The sequence below is a fragment of the Lonchura striata genome, chromosome 3, assembly GCF_046129695.1.
Source record: "Lonchura striata isolate bLonStr1 chromosome 3, bLonStr1.mat, whole genome shotgun sequence".
Lineage (NCBI taxonomy): Eukaryota > Metazoa > Chordata > Aves > Passeriformes > Estrildidae > Lonchura > Lonchura striata.
In genome coordinates, this window is record NC_134605.1 from 106,632,111 (window position 1) to 106,654,617 (window position 22,507).

The following is a 22,507-nucleotide window of genomic DNA, read 5'->3' on the forward strand; positions in this document are numbered from 1 at the left end:
TAATGCCACAGATAACAAGAATTTTAAAGTGTCCTCAGAAAATCTGATTGAACTTGACTCAAGATGAGAGATTTGCTTAATTTCAAACTCCCAACCTCACACAGTTTGTTTTTAAATTACAGGACTGCTTGGAGATACACACACATCTGAAAATAAAAATGCAGGCGAATTTATGAGACAGATAAAGGCGAAAAAGAAATCAGGTCTCAGAAAATCTTCTGGAAATGCATGGGTGACATTCCCACAAGCAAAAGCACAATATAAAAGAGTATCAACTATTGGATATTATTAAGGGGTTCTCTGTGCTGTGGTTTCTGCTGCACTTAGCAGCTGCACAGGCATGGGGAGCACCTGAGCTAAAATTTGCAGCAATTCAAAATTCTGAAACAATCCAACATCTTAATTTCATATGTAACTGTGGAACTTTCTTGGTGACTCCATTAGGCTTCAGAAGAAGATAATTGTTCTTTACCAGTTTACAGGGAGGCACATACTGGGGGATGAAGAACTGATGAACTTTAAAAGTGCCTTTGAGAACTTGGAGAGAGGAGAACAAAACCAGGAAAGGTTTCCTCATTTTTCTTTCCCTAGCCTTGGAGGTTTAGAGAAACGTGACTTATCTATAAATAAGGGGAATGTATAAATAAAAAAACAGTTTCCAAACCTGAGCCTAAAACTGATCTCAGTGTTGCTTTCCATTGACAGATAACAAATATGCTCCTGCAGTCACTCTCAATGGGTTCATCTTTATTCTTGGAGGAGCTTATGCACGAGCAACCACCATCTATGACCCAGAGAAAGGCAATATTAAAGCAGGTCCCAACATGAACCACTCCAGGCAGTTCTGCAGGTGAGAAAAAACATTAAAATGGAATTACCGGTGCCTTAAAATTTTCTGTTGATAAATAAGCTACTACAAGTGAAGGGGAGAGGGGAAGGGAGGTGTGAACCATCTGGGGCTTTTCCTCATCTCTTTTCTGTACGTGCTCAGGCACACAGCATTTCCCAAAGTGTACATTCAGCAGTCTGCTATGGCTCACGTGCCTCCTCACATTCAGGCACGATGGATCATGGGGTGGGATGTGAGTTGGGCTCCTCCAGTGATTACAGGAATGCTGTTCTCAGTTTGCCATGTGCAACTAGAGGATGATAAATACCTTCTGTAGGAGAGACCACCATAATGTGGAATGTTTTTGCTAACCAGCTAAAAGGTCCTTGAAAGAAAAAAGAACACTGAGTAAGCACCACACACCAATATTAATTACTATTATTTATTAGGTGCTTGTGATTGCTTTTCGAGCTCCCTTCCCTGATCGTGGTCACAAGTTGAACCAATTTCACCAATTGTCTGACAAAAATAGAACTTGGCAGCCATTGCAGTACTGGCAGCACTTAAAGGCCTTTTAAATAGTTTTACATGGCTGCTACTGAAAGACAGGCTTGTTTTGCACTGTGCACAGCCAGCCCTTCACAGAGCAGATCCCCAGGCTGGGGAAGGGCTGAGCTGCTGCTTTCCTGGAAAAGCCACAGCTGCTCTCTAGACACTGCACAGGCACCAGGTGAGGGTTTGTTATCCATGTCTGACGCAGCAGCACCCTGAGGCACTGGGCCAAGCAGGGTGGAGGGGATGTGCCAGGCACTGTCCTGACAAAACACTGCCTGGGGTGCCAGGCAGAGCAGCAATGGGCAGCAGCAATGGGCAGCAGCAGGGCCACATCTTCAAATACTCAGCCAACTGCACCTTGCTCCAGGGGTGTCCCTGGCCCCCATCCTACTGTTGGAAAACACCTCCATATTTTAACTTGGATTTAGCCTTTCACTTCAGTGCACATAAGAAAATGCCTTTTAAGAAATCATGCTCAGTTTTTCTCTTTTTGCTGTTTTTTTTTTCTCATTTTCACCTTTTTCCCCTTCCTTTTATTAATTTAAGAGGCACCCTCTCTTGGCTGCTGGAGCAGATACTGCTGTAAGGAGAGGGGTCAGAGCACCAGCTGTGTCCCCAGCCAGCTCCATCCCCGTGGCTGCTGTCCTGTTCCCCTGCTAAGGACACATCCTCCCAGGCCCTGCACTCCAGCAGGAGGCAAAGCAGTATGAGGAGTGCAGTGCTCAGGCAGCATATAATGATATTTTTCTCCTGAAAACCAGAAATAACAGGCACAATACCACTCAGTACTAGAGCTCTAAGCTGTAAAATGAAACATGAGGGATTTGGACATTTGATATGTTCCTCCGTCTTCCCATCCATCGTAGAGAGGGATGAGCTGCTCTTTGAACATCTTGGGTTTGTAAAAAGTAACAAGAATCTGCTAAATATACAAGAGAAATCGTATGGCTGATTTCAACTGTTGGCTTAGCACCTCACCTGAACTTGCCAGGGTTTCTAACATGAAGGGATGCTTTGCTCTGTACCCTGCAGAACAGAATGACCAAGGAAAGTGAACCAGTGACCTAACTATTCCTTAGTGCTTAGGCACCATAATAATGGTCTTTGTTTAAGTAGAATTTGCCACCCGTCCATAAAAAGTAACTTCAAACTTTTAAATTACATTTCTTTCTAATGCCTAAAGCCATGGTGGTCAGGAAATTTATATTTATAGTGTAATGGTCACCAAAAAAAAATACATATAATTGGAAGCAAAAAAGGCACCATTTCAAAGATTGTTGAATGCACTGGGAAACAGTCAAGGAAAAATATTTCAGCCTAAAGACATGTAAAGCCTATGACAAAACCTATATAAATCAGTGTGTGTGGAAATCAGCAATAACAAATAGGTTAAAAGCCTGTGCTGCTACAGGAGGCTGAGGGAACCAGTGCTGAGGGCTAATGGGAGTAAAAACAAAGGCACTTAAAAACTTTGGGGATGAAATTTGTAGTTTGAATCAGCTATAAAGCCACTGCTGATGAGACTGATGAGGTAGCAAAGTAAAATTGGGTAGGTGTTTCTCATCTGTATCTGAAGGGAACAGGGAGGTTTGGTTCCGTGTTCTGCTGTGAGGAACCAAAACCAGTTACTGTTGGCAGCAAGGAAAGATGGGAACGCTGAAATTATACTCTCAGATCCAGCAACCCAGTTATCTTAGACACAGGTGTCTTTAGAGACTTCATTGAGAAGCTGATTGAACCACTAATGTTGATTTTTAATAACTTTTCAAGTTGAGGATGGATCAGGGCACTGCCAGAGTGTTTCTGTACTTTGAAAAGGTGAAAAGGAGAATTTCAGTGCAGCAATTAATTTTGCAAAGTGCCAGCATCAAGGTAAGTGGTTTCACTTAGCCTCATGTTGGTCCTCTGCGAAATACCAGAGTAGTTAATTTGGGATTTCATCAACAAATTACTAGATGCTAATAAAATAATGAAGATCAATCAATGCACTTTTCTGGAAAATGAAGCTTGTTAAACCACCCTGTTGTCATAGACTCATTCAGGTTTGAAAAGACCTCTAAGGTCCTCGAATCCAGGCATAAACCTGACACTGCCAAGTCCACCAAAGGTGTTGAGAAGCCTGGTTCTTTGTTTTGGTTTGTAATGCAACACGCCTGACTGCTAAAGACAACTGTGATGTTGTAATATACTGCAATTTCTCCAAGGTATTTGGCTGGCATTATATGGAATTAACAAGGCACATGGTAGAGAGATTAAATCTGCTTCACTGACAGATCTCAAAATGTAGTTGTTAATGAGAAGGTATCATTCAGCAAGGCCACTGGCAGCAAGCATTTCTTCTTCTCCAATGCTATTTAATACATCTACCAACAATCCAGGTAATAGAAAATCTCTCCTGATAAGGCTGCAGGGGGCTTAACACTGGGTACAAAATATTACAGAATGAGCTATTTTATCAGTTCCCTGAATATCTCAGTTGAACTGTCTCAAGCCAGCAGTGGTATTTTAAATACAAAGACATGGAGCAAGCACACTTATAGCAGCCCTGCTCCCTTAGAAAGTCAGGCTCTCAAAGGAGGACATAAACAAGATCACTCAGAGCAACACAACATGAGCTCACATCACAATAGTCTGGATGGAAGGTCAGTGCAATACTGGGGATATAAAACATGCCCCAATACCAAAATGAAAACGAGCTGAAGCTGGGTAGAGCAAGTGCTGCCACATACAGCACTGGGAGACGAGTGAGGATCCTGGGTCCTGCATCAACATGTGAAAATATCAGCAGAAGGTCAAAGGGAAGCTGCCAAAAAGACCCCAGATTGCAAATCAAACCTTTGACATGAAACTAAAGGAGTTTATCAAAGAAAGGCTGAGAGGTGACTTGATCACTGGGAGCAAATGTTGAAGCTTTCAGTCTCACAGACAAAGGTGTAGCAGGTTACAAGGGCTGGAAAGTCAAGTTACAGGACTCGTAAGTGAAGCACTTTTCCAACAGCAAGGATAATTAAACAGAGAAGTAGCAAGGGAGGGGGTGAACTCACCAGCACTCGCTGTTTTTAAGAGGAGATTAGATACGTTTCCAGGAGAGATGCTGCCTGGGGAAATGTCCATGGCCTGCGTATACACAAGCTCAGATTAACTAAGCACAGAGGTCCCTTCTGACCTTAGCCTGTGAATCTATAAATTCCTCATTCCACTCATTAGCATGGATCACAAAAAGCATGGTTTAAAAGCAGCAACATAAACAACTTAAAAATTAACTGCATGCTATTGATCTCCTCTCACCAGGAATCACTCAATACTGAATTTGCTGGGAAAAATCTTGACCGCATCACTTTCATTTTTATCTGCTTTGTTTCTACATGTTAGTGATGAGGGAGCATGATAGCTTTGAGCAGAGGGAAAAGAAATGTGTGTGACATTCCCTGCCTGTGAAAAATTAAAGGTCCATTCAAATGGTTTTAATATCAAGTTAAATTACTTTTAATGAAAAATGAAAAATAAATGGTTCGGGTCTCCAGCTCACAATCAACAGAAGAGCAAATTGAGGATCATTTTCAGATTAAGCCCAGCCTGATGGAAGTCAATAAGAAATTCATGCTGATGTAGAATTAACCCTTTGAATGATGGTGCCAAATGGGAAAAGAGCTGTGATAGGCCTGAAGCATTTTAAAATTCACTGAAAGGTTGACCACCTTCCACACAACAGGTGAGGGAAATATTTGGTATTTCCCAAACATCAGGCAAGTGTGAGCTTTTTGCCACGCACCCTTTCTCAGTTTGGCAGCCCCTGTTTATTTGCAGGGTCTTGAGATGGTGGATAGCAGCCAGCAGGAAGGAAAAGCCAGAATGAGATGGTGACACCTCACTCTGCCAGACACCTCCCTCCAAAAAGACTTGCAGATATCCCTCCCCTTCAGCATGGCAAGGCCTCCCTTTGCAGGTGGGAGTTCTCCCTCCCTTCAGTGCCCTTCAAGGGCTTATTTTTCCACAAGTGAAAAGAATACCAAATGCATTCCTGTGCATGATTAAAAATTCCATATTCTGCTTGCTTAGAATGCAGGCAGCGTGCAAACAGGCTTGTGCTACAGAGAGCCTCCACGGGGCAACAGCAGCAGCATGGTGGTGCCAGCAATAATTCCAGAGAAGCTAATTTAGTACCAACAATTCCCAACAGACACCAGAAAAGCATTTTCTTCCTCCTCCTCTGACTGCTAACCAGTAAGATTTATTAGATGGTTCTGCTGAATGGAAATCCTTAATAAAACTTTGACTCGGGCTGAACAGCAGAAAACCAGGGTCAGTGTGGGGATTATTTTACACATACACACACACACCCCACCCCCCCTCTTCTTTTCAAGTAAGGCCTTGTTTTTGAACAGCAAAGCACGATGCCTCCTGTACTGACCTGCCAGGCATTGCTGACCTACAGCACCAGCTACAGACTCCCCAGGCTGGCTCTTTTCTGCCTTGCAAAGCTCATGGTAACTCCAGGAGCACTGGAAGGGATTGAAGTACAGCTTGTCTGGATGGATGTTCCCAGGTGCAGCTATTATGGAACAGGTTTCCTCAATGGCCATGTGCTTCCCAAACCTACAGGCAGGAAGGTTGGTGTGTTCAGCCAGCAGCTTTTGCAGCTAGAGGTGTTTGTAGTCCAGAAGGGAAAATCAAAACTTTCCAGTCTGTCTGGAAGGAGACATGGTGTGGGGCTCTGCTCCACAGACAGCAGTGAGAACTGCTGCACCAGACTAACCTACCAGGCAGTAATTTCTGTAGGAGTTGATGACATGAAGGACTGTTGTGGGCATTAAAGCATAACTGATATAGACAGAGCACTCAGGCCATTACTGATGTGCTGTGGACTGTGGAGTAAAACACTGCTGGTTTTCAGCAACAAGTAACGATGCCACGTGATGGTTTTGGATCATTAGCGAGGGAAAGTGCTCGTGGAGTAGGGGAGAATATAACTGGAGCTTGGCCAGAACACCCACACTAATAATCCCATTCCAGGAAGGGGCATGATATCCTCCTAATTGGCCATGACTAATCTGGACCCTCATATATCCATCTCATTGTAAAGATGACACTTCTGGCAGCGTGACACGGCCACCCGAGCTCGAGCCTTGTGCGGCACAACAACCTTGGCTGCCAGCGCGGCCGCTCAGCGCCGGGGGCTGTCGGCACGGCCACCAAACCGGGACAGCGCTTTGTCCCTGGCTGCCACCACCCACGGACACAGGGCCAGCAATGCCTCCTGCTCCAGCACCACAAACCACCCTGCAGGTGTCTCAGAAAGTCCCAGGTTTAACAGAAAGCCTGAGAGGCACCTGCAGCTCTGCCTGGCACTGCCCAGAGCCACACCCTGCAGGGGCTGGGACCCTGGAGGCTTCCCTGGCCTTGACACCAGCTCCATCCAGTTGATGAGCATCCTGGAATTACAGAATATCCTGAGTTGGAAAGGTTACACAAGGATCATCCTACACAGGGCAACACCAAAAATCCCATCAGCATCATTAAATTCTACCTCCAGTAAAGCCCTCCTAAATCTTAGGAAATTTGTCCACTAATAAATGCAGGGATCTTTTTTTTTTCCTTTTAAGCAGATCCTTCATCAACCTAACTGATACTCAGTAATGTTCATGGAACTGCTCCCAATAAATGTGTGCTTCTGCATGCATAGCCAGAAATGAGGAGGGAGAAGAACATTGTTTGAGGCTCAGAAGGTACTAAGCTTCAGGCAGTCAAAACAGTACACTAATTCAGCCATTTCAAATCTTTTGCAACCCTGAGAGTTAAAAGACAGAATTTTTAACAATTATGTGTTAACATTTCCTGATGGGGCTGATGTGATATTCAGGACTGAGCAGGAAATTTTAAAGCAGTAATAAAATTAACATTTCTTGTAGTCCCACTGCTTGATGATATGTCCAGCATGTCATTGGGAGAGATAAGTGCTAGAGCAAGAGCACCCCACGTTCACCTCTCAAACATACAGAAAAAAAGACAGTGACATCCTCTGCTTCCAAATCTTTTTTGCCCATCAGGAGACTTCCATCTTCTCACTCTACTCAGCTCTTGTCAGGCAGCACTTCTGGTTCCCACAGTTCAAAAAAGGCACAGATATACTGCAGAGGGTCCAGAGGAGGGTTGGGAAGATGTTCAAAGGGCTAGAGAGCCTGCCTGATGAGGGAAGACTGAAAGTCTTTTCTCCCTGGAAAGAGATGGCTCAGGGAACCCTCGCCGAGTATTCTAGCACTAAAAGAGCAGCCACAGGAAGGATGGAAGCTCTCTCTTGACAAGGAGAGCTTGGGGAGAAGACAATGGGACAAGAGGTAAAAGCTGTACAAAGAGAGGCTTCATCGTGATGCAAGAATTTCTTATAGTCAGATCAGTGTTTCGCTGGAACAACCTCCCCAGGGATGTGGTGGAGTCCCCATCACCAAATGTTTTCAGGATGTGATTGGACAGGATGCAAAATGACATCTGCTGTCCCTTTCCCACAAAGGTTGGACCAGATGATCTTTCAAGGTCCTTTCCTGCCTGGGCTGTTCTTGGATATTTTGGTTCAGTGATTCAGTTTGTCCTTCAACAGGCAGCTGTCAGAGAGGGGCCTTCTCTGCCATTTGATCAGCCTGGGAAAGGACTGAAAGGTGGATAGGCAGGGAAGAGATTTAAAGGGTGTTTAGATTACACAAGCACACAGGTCATGGACAGTCAGGTCCCCACTAGCCCTTGGCACACCTCAGCCTCATTGGGATTTTCCCAGGAGTGTGATCCAGAGCTTCATGGAGGTCAGCAGATGGATCAGACGACCCATGGTAGTGTCAGGGGACAGTTGCAGCATGATCCTCTGACACTGAGCATTGCTTGGGAAATGAAAGATGCCAAGGCACTTCAGGAGAATCTGTCATAGAGCAGGAGAAGCCTCTCTAGTGAACAGCAGTAATTACCTGCAGAGTAGAAAGCTGGGTCATTCATTAGCCTGCACGGTAATAATTTGCTGAATCTCATTTTTCTTTGAAGGAGTGGCTAAAGGGATCTGGATTTGGATGCCCAGTACCTTCTCCCCAGGCATTCTACTGGAGAGGTGGAGGTCTGGCTGCTCCACAGCCAGGGAAGTCTCTGCCCCAAAGCCATCAGGGTTTGTGTCCCTGCAGCAAGGCTCTGGCACAGAACTTCCTTCCTTCCTTCTCAGGCTCTGACAGCCTGTAATCATTTTATCTCTCTGGATTAATGGCACCAAGCAATAAACTTGCATCCTAATTATTGTAATTATTTCTTTCTTTGTATGTCAGCCTTAGTAACGATGTTTTTACAGCTGATAGGATGGAAGGGAGGGGAGAAACGAAATATTGTCACAGTAAAGAAGAAAGAGCAATGAGCATACTCCTTTCTACTCACTTTTCTTAAGGTTTTAGAACCCACTTGAGTTTTCTGTTCTCTCAGGTCCTAGAAATTAGCAGTGATTATCCTAATACTACAAAGTAGCAGCAATTTAGGATTAAATTCCTAATTATCTTAAGCACCTACCTGCCACTTTAGCCCCAGAGATGGCTGAATGTCTCCAGAGTTCTCTGTTCATATGAGGACCCACTGTGTGCTCAGAACTGCCTATTTCTTCATGGCAGGAGCAGCTCACTGCTTTGCTTAACCACAGGCACGGCTCACAAGTGTTATGCCAAGTCTCATCTATGGGAATTGCATATGGAGGGAGCAGAAGTTGCTCTAATCACCATTTAAAATTCATACTGTCTTGCAGAGGGTGGAATTCAGCATCCATTTCTTCCCCACTGTATTTAGCACCATGATGGGAAGGTACAGCACTGAGCTGCTTGTCCCAGGTGCTGGGCAGGGATTCTTTCCAGGGCTGCAGCCCAGGTTCCAGAGAACAAAGGCAATACTTGCCCACTTGCTGTAACCCCAAATCCAGAGCATGGGCTGGGGAGGAGCCCAGAACAGATCATTTTGAGAAGGTTTCCTTGGCTGCTCAGCTGCTCTGCGGTGGCAGCAGCTCTGGCTCAGAGTAGTTCCTACTAAACATGCCACAGAGAAGATTTCACTAGAAGGAATGTGGGTGGCTAAGATGCGACACAAGAATTTGTAAAGCACCCATGTCCCTGTTTAGAGACCTAACCTGAGATGCCAGATTTCAGCTGTGCAGCACAGAGCAAGGAAGGGCTGGTGGCTGCTTGGCTCCTGTTCCTATGGTCACCTGTAGAGACTTCCCTCTGGCTATTCCATTCTTCCCATCCAGATCAAAAGCTCCATGCAGAGGAATTTCATCAGTTAACGAGCAGTGAGTGGTAGACCAGCCCTGTACATCAGTGGTGACTGAGGACTGAGGTCCTCTGTACTGGTCTGAGGTGCTGCCATCTACGCCAGCATGTCCACACCAGTAAATTAAAGCTAAGGCCAGCAGACCTTGACCATCAGCACTGATGGAACCAGCCCCAGTCTCCATGCTCCACACTAATACTTGTTTCAATTGCCCATTATTGATAGTTCTAGGGGATCTTCTGGAGTTCATTTCCTTTTTCCCACTTAACCAAACATAACTGATAACCCATTTAATTTTTATTTCCTTTTTTGCACCAAGCATTGTGTAGGAGTACTGCTTTATTTAGTAATCAGGATTTCATTAGAGAACCAAGGCAGCAGAACTGCTTTGTACCACAGTCCATCTCTGGCATTAGGCCTTCTTCCACATCCCAAACCATATCCCAAACAAATAAGCTTCCATCTTCTTCAACTTCACAAGCCAGGAAAGGAAAAAAAAAATAAAAAGGGGGGGGGGGGGGAGTGAAACAAAACCAGCAACCACTACCCAAGAGCCTCATTTCTCAACTCTCATTCTGCTCATTTCAATGGCCCTTCCACCACATCAGGAGCCTGGGATGGGGCAATCCTTCCTTCTCCTCAGGCCAGATTTTGCAAGCTGAAATTCCCAGCCTGCCTAAAGAGTAACTTGTTCCTGTCCAGAGATGGGCTTTCCACCGCTCAGCAAATATCCTAAGTCCAAAACTGTTGTTTAATTAGCACATTTCTCTGATTTACTGGGTCAGCTGGTCCTGCCACCTCTGCCTCCTCCTGGGTGTAGGGACTGAGCCTTGGCAGGAGTTCCTGCTGGGCAGTGCCTCTCTGCCACCAGCTCTGGCTCCTTTGGAGGTGAGCTCCTTCTCTTTCAAAGACATCTTTCAGGATGTCACTTGCTTTACTCAAGTCCCTGTTTCTCCCTGACGTTTGAAAAATAATTACCCGTGGTTCAGTAAGTTCATTAGCAAACTCCCTCAGGAGCCTGGGCTATGCATCATCCAACCCTGCTGATTTGTGGATAGGCTCTAATCAAATGTTTCAAGTCTCCCTCTCCTTCCTCCTCCTTTCAGATTAACAGTTATTTTGACAAGATTCTCATTATTTCCTATTTCCTGGCGGTACCCAGGGACTAGGCTTATTTGAGTCCTCACTGTTGTCATTGTGAGTTTATTTTTAACCTCAGGCTCTGCTTCTCCACAAGGACATCAGAGTCTTGTGTTCTTCAGAAGCACGTGGCATTGTCGGTGCCATTTTAGTCTCAGCTCATCCTATGTCTTCCAGCACTCTCTGGCTTTTGCCTTTATCACTTTTTATCTTTCCTCTTCCCAGTACTTCAAAATTAGCCAGACAAAATTACTTTGTTTTTACCAAGCCTAAAAGATCACTAAACTTTTCCACCTTGTTAGATATAGGCCATCTTCTTGGTTGCCATTAGTTTCTCATCTTCCCCTCTTGTTCTCCCTGCTCTCCTTTCCAGGTACAAACTCTCCAAGTCTCCCTTTTCCTTCCCAAAGCAATCATTCATCAGTTGCTCTCCAAATGGACCCAGCTGCCAGAAAAGCCACTGCCAATCCCATCCCATCCAGATTAACATCTTTAACTTAGAAGGCAAATTTGGGCTTCCTGTCAGATGAAAACCAGACAGCCCCAATTTTGGGTTCCCCCCACGCAGTGTGAAGGCAGCACAGATCACACGGCAGGCCCTGCACTGGCTTTTCCCACCCAGCTGCCTCTGCCATGCTCTGTCATTTCCAAATGCACACATGGGAGCCCAGCCCCATCTTCATCATGTCCTGCCATGTGCACCACTGCTCAAGAGGCCAAGACATGAAGTGAAAGGAAGGGGAAGAGATGAGACCAAGGGGCAATTCTTTCTTTCAAATATCTTCTATACCTGGGCACCTTCCCTCTTACCAGGAGCCTATGGACCATGGGATTATCCCAGCTGCAGTATTCTTGATTTACACAAGGTACCTGAAGTCAAACACTTTCACTTTAGCAAAGCAGTAGGGTCTTTTGTGTTTAGATGCCAACAAAAGAGCTGCCCTGTCATTCTCTTAGCTGCACAGCCACAACCATCAGGTCTGTGTGCCCCAGATCTGCTTTCCCATGCACAACTCTGGGGTGCACAAGGACAAAGTCAGTGGGATCTCCAGGACCCCATGCCAGGACACAGCCATAGAAGAGGCTGAAGCAACAGAATATTCTTGAAGATTTTTACCCCTCATTTTGTAGCATTCATTAACAATTAAAGAAGTGACTTGAAGCAAGAGCTTTTTCCAGCTGAGGTGATGGGAACCGCAATTGCTTGAATTGGTTTTGCATGTGCAAAGTATTACAGGGACATACCACCCTGCTGCTTTTGCTGCAGATCCCATGTGTGGGCTGGAGAAGGATCTTCCTTGGACTTTCATCTGTTGTTAACATTAGAGACAACAGTTACCTACCTGGCAGGAACACAAAAAGGATTAATTTTGGGGAGAGAGAAAGGGAGAGAGAAGAGAAGAGAAAGGCCCACACAGCTTTATACCGATAAGAACAAAAGGTGTATTCATTGTTTGCCCATTGTTATAAAAGACTGGGTTTGTTTTAAGCCTAAGAAAAAAACTGCTCAGTAAGACAACTAACTCTAAATTTTCTTTTTTTGAAAAACACAGTGCTGTGGTTCTGGATGGAAAAATCTATGCTACTGGTGGGATCGTCAGCAGCGAAGGACCTGCCCTGGGAAACATGGAAGCCTATGACCCTAAAACAAACACGTGGACACTTCTACCAAATATGCCCTGCCCCGTTTTCCGACACGGCTGCGTAGCAATCAAAAAGTACATTCAGAGCGGCTGATGTTCCCCAGGAGTTGGATGGAGAACTGTTTGTACCTGCTGAAAGCAGGCAGGAAGAATACTATTACTTACAGGAACAAAAGCAGCAAAGCCAGCCAGTGAACATATTGCTCTAAAGTCTTGAATAGTGTCTACATTGAATGTAGAAAAATCATCCTCACCTTTTGGTGAACAAGGAGCAGAGAGCTCCGTGCTATGTAAGATATTGTAACTTAATAATGCAAGGGTGTCACTAGATGTTATAGTGGCACTTGTTCTGGACATCGGCTTTTGGTCAACCCAGGTGCAATAGAATTTCTCATATTTTTTAAGCTGGGGAAGAGAGGAAGAAATAATCTGCATTTTACTTTAGAGCTCAAGCTTGATTCTTGAAATAACCATGCAGATTAGTTTTACTATTACACTTTAGGCATCAATCGATTTGAAAGGTCAAAGTGTCCTTACCACTTTGATTCCTACATTTCTTTCTAATACATGCTTTTCAATACCAATGACTGAGAAAAATTTTATGTGACAGATGGCTTATGTTGATGTCAGTCTTCCATCAGATCAAACAAATACTTCAGTTCTCTAGAGAAGAGCCCAAAAGCAGGTGGGGTGAGGTGGGGACTAGGGAGAAGAACAGCCATTGGTAATAAATTCCATGTAAAATGATAAACAAAAGGTCTGTTGGGCTGGATGAGTTTGTGCTCCTGGTGATTCTCCTGTGGGCACATGTGGCTGTGCCCACGGTGGGGGGTGGGGGTCTCTGAACCTTTTCTGCTGATGCACTTGGCAGTGCTCGATTCCTGCAGTGCAAAATGGAAATGGTTTGGATGCCAGAGGCCTTCTCCTGATAAACCCACTCTTCATTCTGGCAGGAATCACAGTAAAATGCACAGCGTAGTGTGGGTTTGCCACGTGTCCATCAAACACAGAAGATGCCTCCTGTGGCTACGCGCTCAGTTTTGGCTCTCAACCAAAATTCCTTACGTCGGGATATACGCCACTATCTTTTGTGTAAAGGCTGAGAAGTTTTTTTATTTTACTTTATTTTTCAAGTTCCTTCTCTAGGTGTGGAAGCCTTATACTTCTTATTTACAGATTTTAAACACATGAGTTTGAAGCCCATAGTAGAAAAATGCATAGACTTAAGCCCAGTGTAAGAGACTTCAAATTATTATTATGTAGAGTTGTAAGTATATGCACAGCACAGGGGTTATATTTTTATATATATTAAAATATTGTCTATCCAGAGAGCATTGTGACGTGGAAATTCTTTATAAATTTATACATAAAAGGAACAAATGGGAGATGGACTGGGTAACATAGAGGGGGCAGGGGAAAGAATCTTAAAATTCAGCAGTAGAAAGTAACCCCAAGCTAAGGATTGTCTGGTTTCCTTCCAAGTAGAGGGAAAAAAAGTTGCCATACTTGCCTTTGCAGACTCAAATCCCAAATGCCATACCAGTAATTCAAGAAGGAGTGTCCTGTACAGGGTGTGGGTGAGATCTTGCATTCAATATCTAGTTGAATTTCATACCAAATACAGTAGCCTTTTTATATGGAGGGAGGTCTGCCTACAGCTTTGGGGAAATCAATGCAGATGTTTAGCTAATCATCTTATTTTATTAATAACCATTTATAAAATAAAGAAAAAAAACAAAGACATTTGTATCTTGCAGTATTTAAAGAAAATGTGCTCAAATCAGCTGAGTCAAGCTATAGGGTGACTCAAGCCTCTCATTTTGACAGTGAGGTTCCAGCCTTTGTTATGCAGTTGTTTTATTTATTCTTTAAAGAAAAATAATAAGCACAACAAAATTATATACTAGTATGTCATTTAAAGTATTTATGTCAAACAGGGTGCAAGTGTGAACCTAAAGATTGGAGCACAAGTTTCTAACTGCCTGGGGCAGGACTAATTTTAGTGTTGGTGTGTGTCTACCTCCAAAGGAGGTGCTACCTGTCAACAAGACTGAAACACATTTGACATTTTCAATTTAGCTTATTTCTTCATTTCTCACACTGGAACAAAACTGGCTATTATTTCTGTGAATAATATTAAAAACAGGGTTATCTGTAATGGTATTGTATATAGTTTATGTTTACTGTTAAGTTCTTGTTATATTATAATAAATATATTTATAGATCTAGATTCAGCATCCAGATTGGATTAATTTTGTCATGATTGATCAAGGAAAAACACCGCACAAATGGGGACTTCATGTTTCATCCAAGCCAGGGATGAAAATGTATTCATTCCATCTAGTTTCTGTTGCAAATCCAAAAATTTATTGCTAAGACTTAAACACTCGAACTTGCAAAGTGCTTTAATTCTCATTTCAGAAAAAATCTCTTAGAAGTAATTTTCAATTTTACTCAGAAGAACTTTCTTGCTCATCTATTTTCCCAAATGTACTATTAAGTAAAGAACAGAAGGGCTCAAGATAGTTTAGGAAATGATCTTGAAAAAAAAAACAAACCCTGATAAACAGCTTTTTTACTTTATATTTTAAAATTAAAGCAAAAATTTGTGCTGCACTGCTGCTGCGATGTCTAAAAGATGAAAGCTGCATTTGCCCCATGGTCAAAATTCCTTATCCAGTGTGGGAGCTCGGTACCTCACTGGATACGTCGTTCTGAGAGCAATTCCATGCAACCGTTCATGGCCTCTTTGATGTTGCATTAGGGTGTCATCTGCTAGTTGTAAAACTGGATCTGGAACAAAGATGAGCCAAATGTAACTAGTCTCAAATACCACCACAGTGGAACATTTCAGCCGGATCTGAGGAGGTAATTTCTGTTCTGCACATTAACAGAAAGAGCCTAACATTTATTGAAATTGTCTCCAGTTCTTACAGAGTATTTAAGAGCGTGAACTGCAGTTTTTAAACGTTTTAGTTTAGGCTTAGTGGCTGAGGTTGAACAGCCTGTGAAAATTACTAAAAGCCTTGCAATTCAGTATTATAAAACCATGCTGCAATAATCCAGACCAAGTGGGGTGAGTTGCCAACCTTTCATCAAGGCTCTGCACGGATCTCTTACTCAGCACTAGTCAATAATACTTGGTAGGATGAACAAGACACAGACTATTTACTTTACTTGTATGTAGAAGTCATTTTACTTCCCTTCTGGGAAGTTGGCTGAGTGCTTTTGCCAAATGAATCATATGCACATATCTGCTCAGAGATTTTTCTTCTTAAAATCTTTAAGAAATTCAGGGGGGATAGACTGGCTCAGCAACCTGATAAAAACTCTTTTGCTCACTGGTGTGACTCTCCCCTGGCCCATCTGGGAAGGAGAGTGATCTCCAAACGGGGCTGTTCACTGCATTCAGGTAATCCCCCACCCTTGACAATTTACACAAGTCATCCCCCTTTCTCCCGTTGTTTCATCTAGCAGCAAACACACTGTACTAATAAAACCTCAGCAAGCCCATCTTTTAATTAACTGCAGGTAGGTGTTAAGGCTGAGCTTAGCACAGAGTAACTGCAGCAGCTAATTAAGAGCGCTGGGTACACTCCAGCTTGCCCTTGGAGGGGTCCAGGCAAACGGAGCCGCCGCGTTCTGCAGCTGCAGGGATTAGCCAGGAGAGCAGCTGCTCCTGCCCGGCTCCAGCAGCACAAATCTGTTTAATCAGCAGAGATGGAACAGGTACAAGTGGCTTCAGGTACTCGACCACCCTCCCAGCTTCTCGTGAAGAATTTGTCTGGAAAAAAGCAAACAGATCCCAAAGCTTTTCTCTGCTGTTTCCAATGCAAGGGCATGGTCTCAGAACCACACTGCTGCTCTGTCCCCACTGAAAAAAGGTGATGTGGTGTAATGTAATATTAAATAAAACTACACACAGCCAGGACTTGGCAGGCTGCAACCTGTGCCAGGTCTGTAAGAAGACACCGACTCTGTATCTACTTGGACATTTTTAACTTGTCATACTAATACAAGCCTTTTAAATTGGATGAGACCCTTAAGCTCACCCCTTAATGCCTTCTTTCCCATTTTAAGTCAGCTCAAAAACAGGAGCTGAAGGGTGCTTTCAGCTGAGGTAGAGATGCCTGCAGGTACATGAAGGCAGCACCAAGTTCCCATCATCAGCGAGTGTTCTGGGTTGATAACTTTAGACTGCAGAAAAGGCCAGAAAGAAAACGGTCTGGAGGGAAGCAGATGGATGCATCCCAGGCACGGTGTTCCCATCACTCGTTACATTGAACTGGACAGCAATACCAGAACAGAAACACCGTTTTTCCTCCAAAAAGCCAAGCTGTTTGAGGCATGATTAAACACTTGCTGAGGTTAGAATTCATGAGAGCAGAAGCTGACATTGTGGGCTCCTCAGCCGAGCTCTGGAAGCCTGAAAACAAAAACCAAAGTGGCAGACTACCGTGAAAAACAATTCTCCCTTTGCTGGTCACCAGTGTTTTTTCTTTTGATAACACACATTACTTTCAGGAAGTCCTGTTTAGCTAGCAGATTTCTTACAGAGTAATAAATTCCAATTTTCTTTATCTAAACAAATTCTGCTTCAGTTGGCAGCAGCTTTACACACAGAATTAAGTGTTTTGGCTCCGTTACTACCTGGGAGAAGAAAGCTCCAGTGGTGCCATCAAGTCATATCTGTCTCTACATTTTTCATTAGTGGTGGGCTGTACAGTAAAGGTTTAATTTGAAAGGCGTCCTGCTTTTAATTTCATAATCTGTTGGTTTTGAGCAGTGTTCTTTCTTCCTCTGGAGTTCATACATGCCCCAGATCTTACACAGCAAGATTCATACTGGCAAAATACAATATCAAACCTTGGCTGTTGTCCAGCATCACTGACTTTTTCCTATGTTTTTGTGGCTAAAGAGCAGACAGCTACCTCAAGTCACCTGTGACATTCCTACAGAAGGATCAGCTTCCCACTTCATTAAAATACAATACAATGTTAATAAAAAATAGGTCTTACAGGTAGAAATGAGCCAATCCCTCTCCACATCTTGGGAACTTAAGCAGACTAATTTCTGATGCAATGTCCCTGTGCTGGTGGACAGCATCCAAATAAGCATCAGGCTGTTGAAGAGGGGACACACCAAATGCTCTAAGAGTATCCTGAGCCTGTTGCTCCACCAGAATCACTGTCCTTCTACCACAAAAACAATAATCAGCTCTCAAAAAGCAAACCTGAACTGCCAAACCCACTGGAATTTTGGTGCTGTTTCCATTAAAAGAGATAATCTTTTAATAAGTTATATATTTTTGTGTCCAGTGAAAGCAGTGCTCCATTACTTGTTACATCAATTTCAATTTCACCTGTTCCAATTTAGGCCCAGCTTTTCTGCAAATTCCCTCTTTATGTACTTGAACATTTCAGGCTGAGAAAGCTGAGGCTGTTGAGCCTAGAGAAGACTACACTGGCACCTCACAGCAACATTCCAGTAACTGAAGAGGGCCTAGAGGGAATCCAGAGAGGCACTGTTTGACAGGAACTGTTGAAAGGAAGGAGATTTAGGTTAGATTTTGGGAAGAAATTCTTTCCTGTGAGGGTGGTGAGACACTGGCACAGGATGCCCAGGGATGTTGTGGCTACCCCAACACTGGCATCGTTCAAAGGCAGGTTTGATAAGGCCTTGAGCAACCTGGTCTAGCTGCAGGTGTCCCTGCCCATGGCAGGGGATTTGGACTAGATGATCTTTAAGGTCCCTTTAATCCCGAATATTCTCCGATTCTATCATAAAAATGCCACACATAGCCTTTCTGGGGAAAATTAAAGTGGAAATGTGGCAGCTTAGGAATGGCTCATATTTCTGTTTACTGCTTGGCAAGAGGTAGCCCCTATGGAGATCAATACATCCAGACCACTTACTACCTGGAGAGAATATGAGACTTTCCCAACTGGATAAGGGGCTTTTAATTCCAGAGGTAACCTAACACTCAACTATCTCCAGAAAGCCCAGAAGTCTCTGCCCTGCTGACATTCATTTTTAATAACATGTGGGTATTTCAGAGAGTGCCGATAATGTGACAATTACCAAAGGATGAGTGAAATGACTGGGTAATTATAGGGCATTCACCTGACATCAAGCCCAAGTAAAAATGGAAAGATGATATCTAACTAAAGTGATCATGAATCAAAGGGATAAGAAGAAATACCATGATTTTCTAGAAAATTGGCTGTATCACACAAAGCTGATCTCATTCTCTGACAGGATTACACATTTGATTGATAAGGTAATAGATTTTCAACAGCATGTGACAAAACACTTCAGCTTCCTCATGGTACTGTACTCAGACAGCAATTATTAAATGGGCTAAGAAAAGGCAGATTAATTGAGGAATATCTAATCTGCTCAATTTGGTACTATCAGAGTGTTTCTAATGGGGGAATCCTCTTCTCCCAAAGTTCTTGAAGGAAAATGTTGACATAAATCACTAGTCACAGACCTGTGGAAAAGGAGATTAGCTGGGGGAAAGATAATGAGGCCTGAACAAGTCATACATATGGTGCTGGCTCTTCTGGCTGGCTGGGACCCATAAAACTTCTTTTCATAAAGTTAAGCAGGACCTCAGAGAGGTGGGAATGGGGAACGTTGACATTCAGGATGGAGAACTGCATCATGAAAAGCTTCAAGTCTGAGAAGAGACAAACAACAAGAGTTCCTAGCCCAATTCCATGGTATAAAATGCCTAAATTGATCTTTAGATGTGCAAAAAGGGGGACAGGGAATAGGAATCAGTGATTTTTGCCTCTGTAAATGGCACTGGTGGGATCTATGCTGGAATACCACATCAATTTCCTCTGTGAACAAATGTTTTAGAAGATGTTGAAAAATTGACCTACTGCAGAATAAAGCCACAAAATGGACTTAAAGGCTGGAGAAAATGCAGTGAGAGCCATAAAAAGCTTGTTCTTCAGCAAAAAGAAGATGGAGAGGCTACTTGATCACAGTGCATTAGTGTCTTCATGGGGGGGAAAAACAGGTATGAATAGTCTAAAACACCAAGAGACAAAAAGAGCCTGGAAGTGAAGCTGGGCCAGAACAAATGAGGAATGAGGCACGTGTTTCTACCCACGAGTTTTAACTACTCCATGAAAAGTTCAGAGAGCAGGGCAGATGTACTCTGCAGACTAAATGCCTTCCCCAAAAACAGCTAAACCATTCAGATATCAGCAGGCCCTGGGCATGCAGGAGATTAAATCATACGTGCCACAGCATCCAATTCAACAAACCAGTGTTTTCTGCTGGCATTATTCCCTGTGAATAAACCCAAATTTTTGTTAACAAATTGCTGAACATTTAAATCATCATTAGATGTCAGCTAATTTCCATTTCCACAATTTATTCTCATGCATTGACAAGATTAACAGTGTAAAATTTATGCTCAGCTTGTGCTTTCGTGGCTGTCCTCTGAATCTTGTGAAAAGGAACCTTTTTAAAAAAAGCTTTTTTCCTGCTGGACAAGCTTTAGATTTTACAGCAAGGCTCTGAAGCAGCCTAGCCCCAGTATAAAGGTGAGACATTAATTTTATACCAGTTAAATCTCCAATGCTTCATGAAAATGTAGTCTTACATGCTTTTATTTATGATACTTCAAATATCTAGAGAAAACTAATTTATTACAAACCTGATGCTAGCCACACACAACATGTGACTATCCATGTTACATTTCCTTTATCACACTAAACTTTTTGTAATGTCACAGAGAATACAGTGGGCAGCACTTCAAAACTTATGTCAGAATTATGTTCATTAGAAACCTAAAATGTATTAGCAATTTGTCCTTTCCTATCACCAAAATCAGGTATCGCTGTTCTTCCAGGCAGTCTCCACACAGAAGGGATTCTACAAGGTGTAGCAAACTCAGCAGAATACCAGATCTTTACAACAAAACTGTAGCTGGGGCTTTCACAAACTGGTTCTTAGCTAAAACATAATTTTCTTTTCCTTCTACAGCAGAAAGGTTCCTTCTTAGAAAACCAATTGAGTCCAAATTTAATGTATTTTCTAAGATGCATAAATCCTCTATATTATGCTTCACTCCCTTTGATGAATAAATATTTCAAAGGGAGTCCTTTTGAAACTTGACTTTAAGTCTTTCCTTCCTCCCAGTGCAGAGTCCCAAAGTGAACAGGTCATCTTCCACAAACCCCTACTTTCACATAGACACAGTTGAGCATTTCTGGGTTATGGCACAAATCAGATTGTACACCAGTGCAAAATGGTTTTTCACATGTCCACAACAAAACCAGGATGACAAAATGGTGTGAGCACTCCCAGAGCCACCAAGGGACAGACCTGTACATTTCTCACACCTACTCTGACAAAATCCAGATTGCTGGAGGACAGAAGCAAACCCAGCAAACCAGAGGAGTCCAGCACAACAGAACCAGCCCCACTTCATCTGTTGGCCAACACGTCCTGAGGGCTGCATCACCAACACCCAAAACATGGAGCTTGAACAACCTCAGCCCCAGCCTGCTCCACCCCTGGATGTTGAGGAGCCTCTGACCACCACTTCGTTTGCACCTCAGTCTTGAAGTGGCACTACTGCACACCAGCATTCCAGACCAACCACAATGCAAATGGCCACGCTAACATCCCACTAAAAGTGATTAATCCATTTCAAATCTTAGCTGCTTATCATACTTTAAAAGGGAAAGGATTTTTCCTGATATAAAGGTATAGTGTAACTCAAATGCAATTCTAAAATAAATGGAATTTCACAGTAGTCACAACCATCTACTGGCAGTGGGTTCAACCAAAATATACTTCCTATGCAAATGATCACACTGGAAAAAATTACTCACCTAGAAATGGAATGAGGCTGAATTAATTAGTGTTAAAGTTTATAATCCCTCATTTTTACATAATAGTTACATGACCACAAGTGAAGCATAAAAGGAGGAGGGAAAAAAAATGAAGTGTTTGGCTTCATTAATCAGTTCGTAAGTTTACTGATTTAGCTTGCAGAATTTATTCACATGCAGTCCTGGCTTAAAACCCCATCTATTACAAGTCCAAATCCTACCCAAGATATAGAAGAAAAGGATCTCATTTTTAATTTATTCAAATAAATTACCTGAAGAACTTAAGGAGAATGTGCAGCACTGCAAATTTAAGGAAATATGGCAAATTGGATTTCAAAACTACATTCAAGGCAGAAACCAACAGCAGAAGGAAACAGCATTAAGCAGTGAACAGTTGACAAATGTGAGTGTTGCACAAGCATCTACTAAGCCTTTAGGAACACCCACCCTAACTATTCCTTACTAAATCATGCTTATGAAGCACCACTCCAAATTCACTAAGTATCTTTACAAGAATCCTTCTGTGAGTTCCCAAATATTTTGTCTCTTTAGACTGGTTATTTTTACAGCCACGGTCAGAAATCAGACCGGAACCTATTCTCTGTTAACATGGCCCTTCCCACCCCTGAAAGACAAAGAGAGACACATGACCTCACACTCCACTTCCTTTATTCACACTGCAAACCCAAGCTGGTGCTGGTACCTGCAAGGGCATTCAGGTCACACCAGTCCATGCTGAGCCCAGGCTCTCACCAATCAACTTCATTATTATACAACAAGTATTAAATTTCATATCTAATTGTGCTTTCAAAGCTGCATATAAAAGTGGAATTGGAGTCAGACATGAAGTTACTACTACTCACTTCCTCAACTACTCTTTTGCCCAGGAGCCCTACAACTCAAGGTACACAGAAAGGAAAAGAGGGAAATGTCCAGGGGTGTTTCCATGTCCTACACCTCAAGAGTTCATCTAAAAAAAAAACAAAACAAAAAACAAACATGTCAAATTTGTAAGAACAACTTTGCTAAATATAATCAACAGAAAGGAAAGAGTCTTTCCTAATGGACAAACACTGAAAGCAGAAGTTGGACCAAACTGCTCAAAGTAACTAAACAGCAAGATCCCCAAGTGCCACATCTAAACTGCAAAATCAAGGAGGTCTAGTAAGGAAAAGACTGTTTTCAGCCAGGAGGCAGCATTT

General features: G+C 43.0%; 1 protein-coding gene across 2 annotated transcripts in view; it reads left to right on the forward strand.

Annotated features, from left to right (window-relative positions):
• KLHL29 (kelch like family member 29) overlaps nucleotides 1-14,677 on the forward strand; it is a 386,334-nt gene extending 371,657 nt beyond the window's left edge. For both annotated transcript variants that reach the window (XM_077782446.1, XM_077782447.1), the window contains 2 exons: nucleotides 706-850; nucleotides 12,358-14,677. In XM_077782446.1, coding sequence (XP_077638572.1) covers nucleotides 706-850; nucleotides 12,358-12,541 — 329 coding nt within the window. In that variant the 3' untranslated portion in view covers nucleotides 12,542-14,677. The remainder of the gene's footprint in view (nucleotides 1-705; nucleotides 851-12,357) is intronic.
• Nucleotides 14,678-22,507: the final 7,830 nt, after the last annotated feature.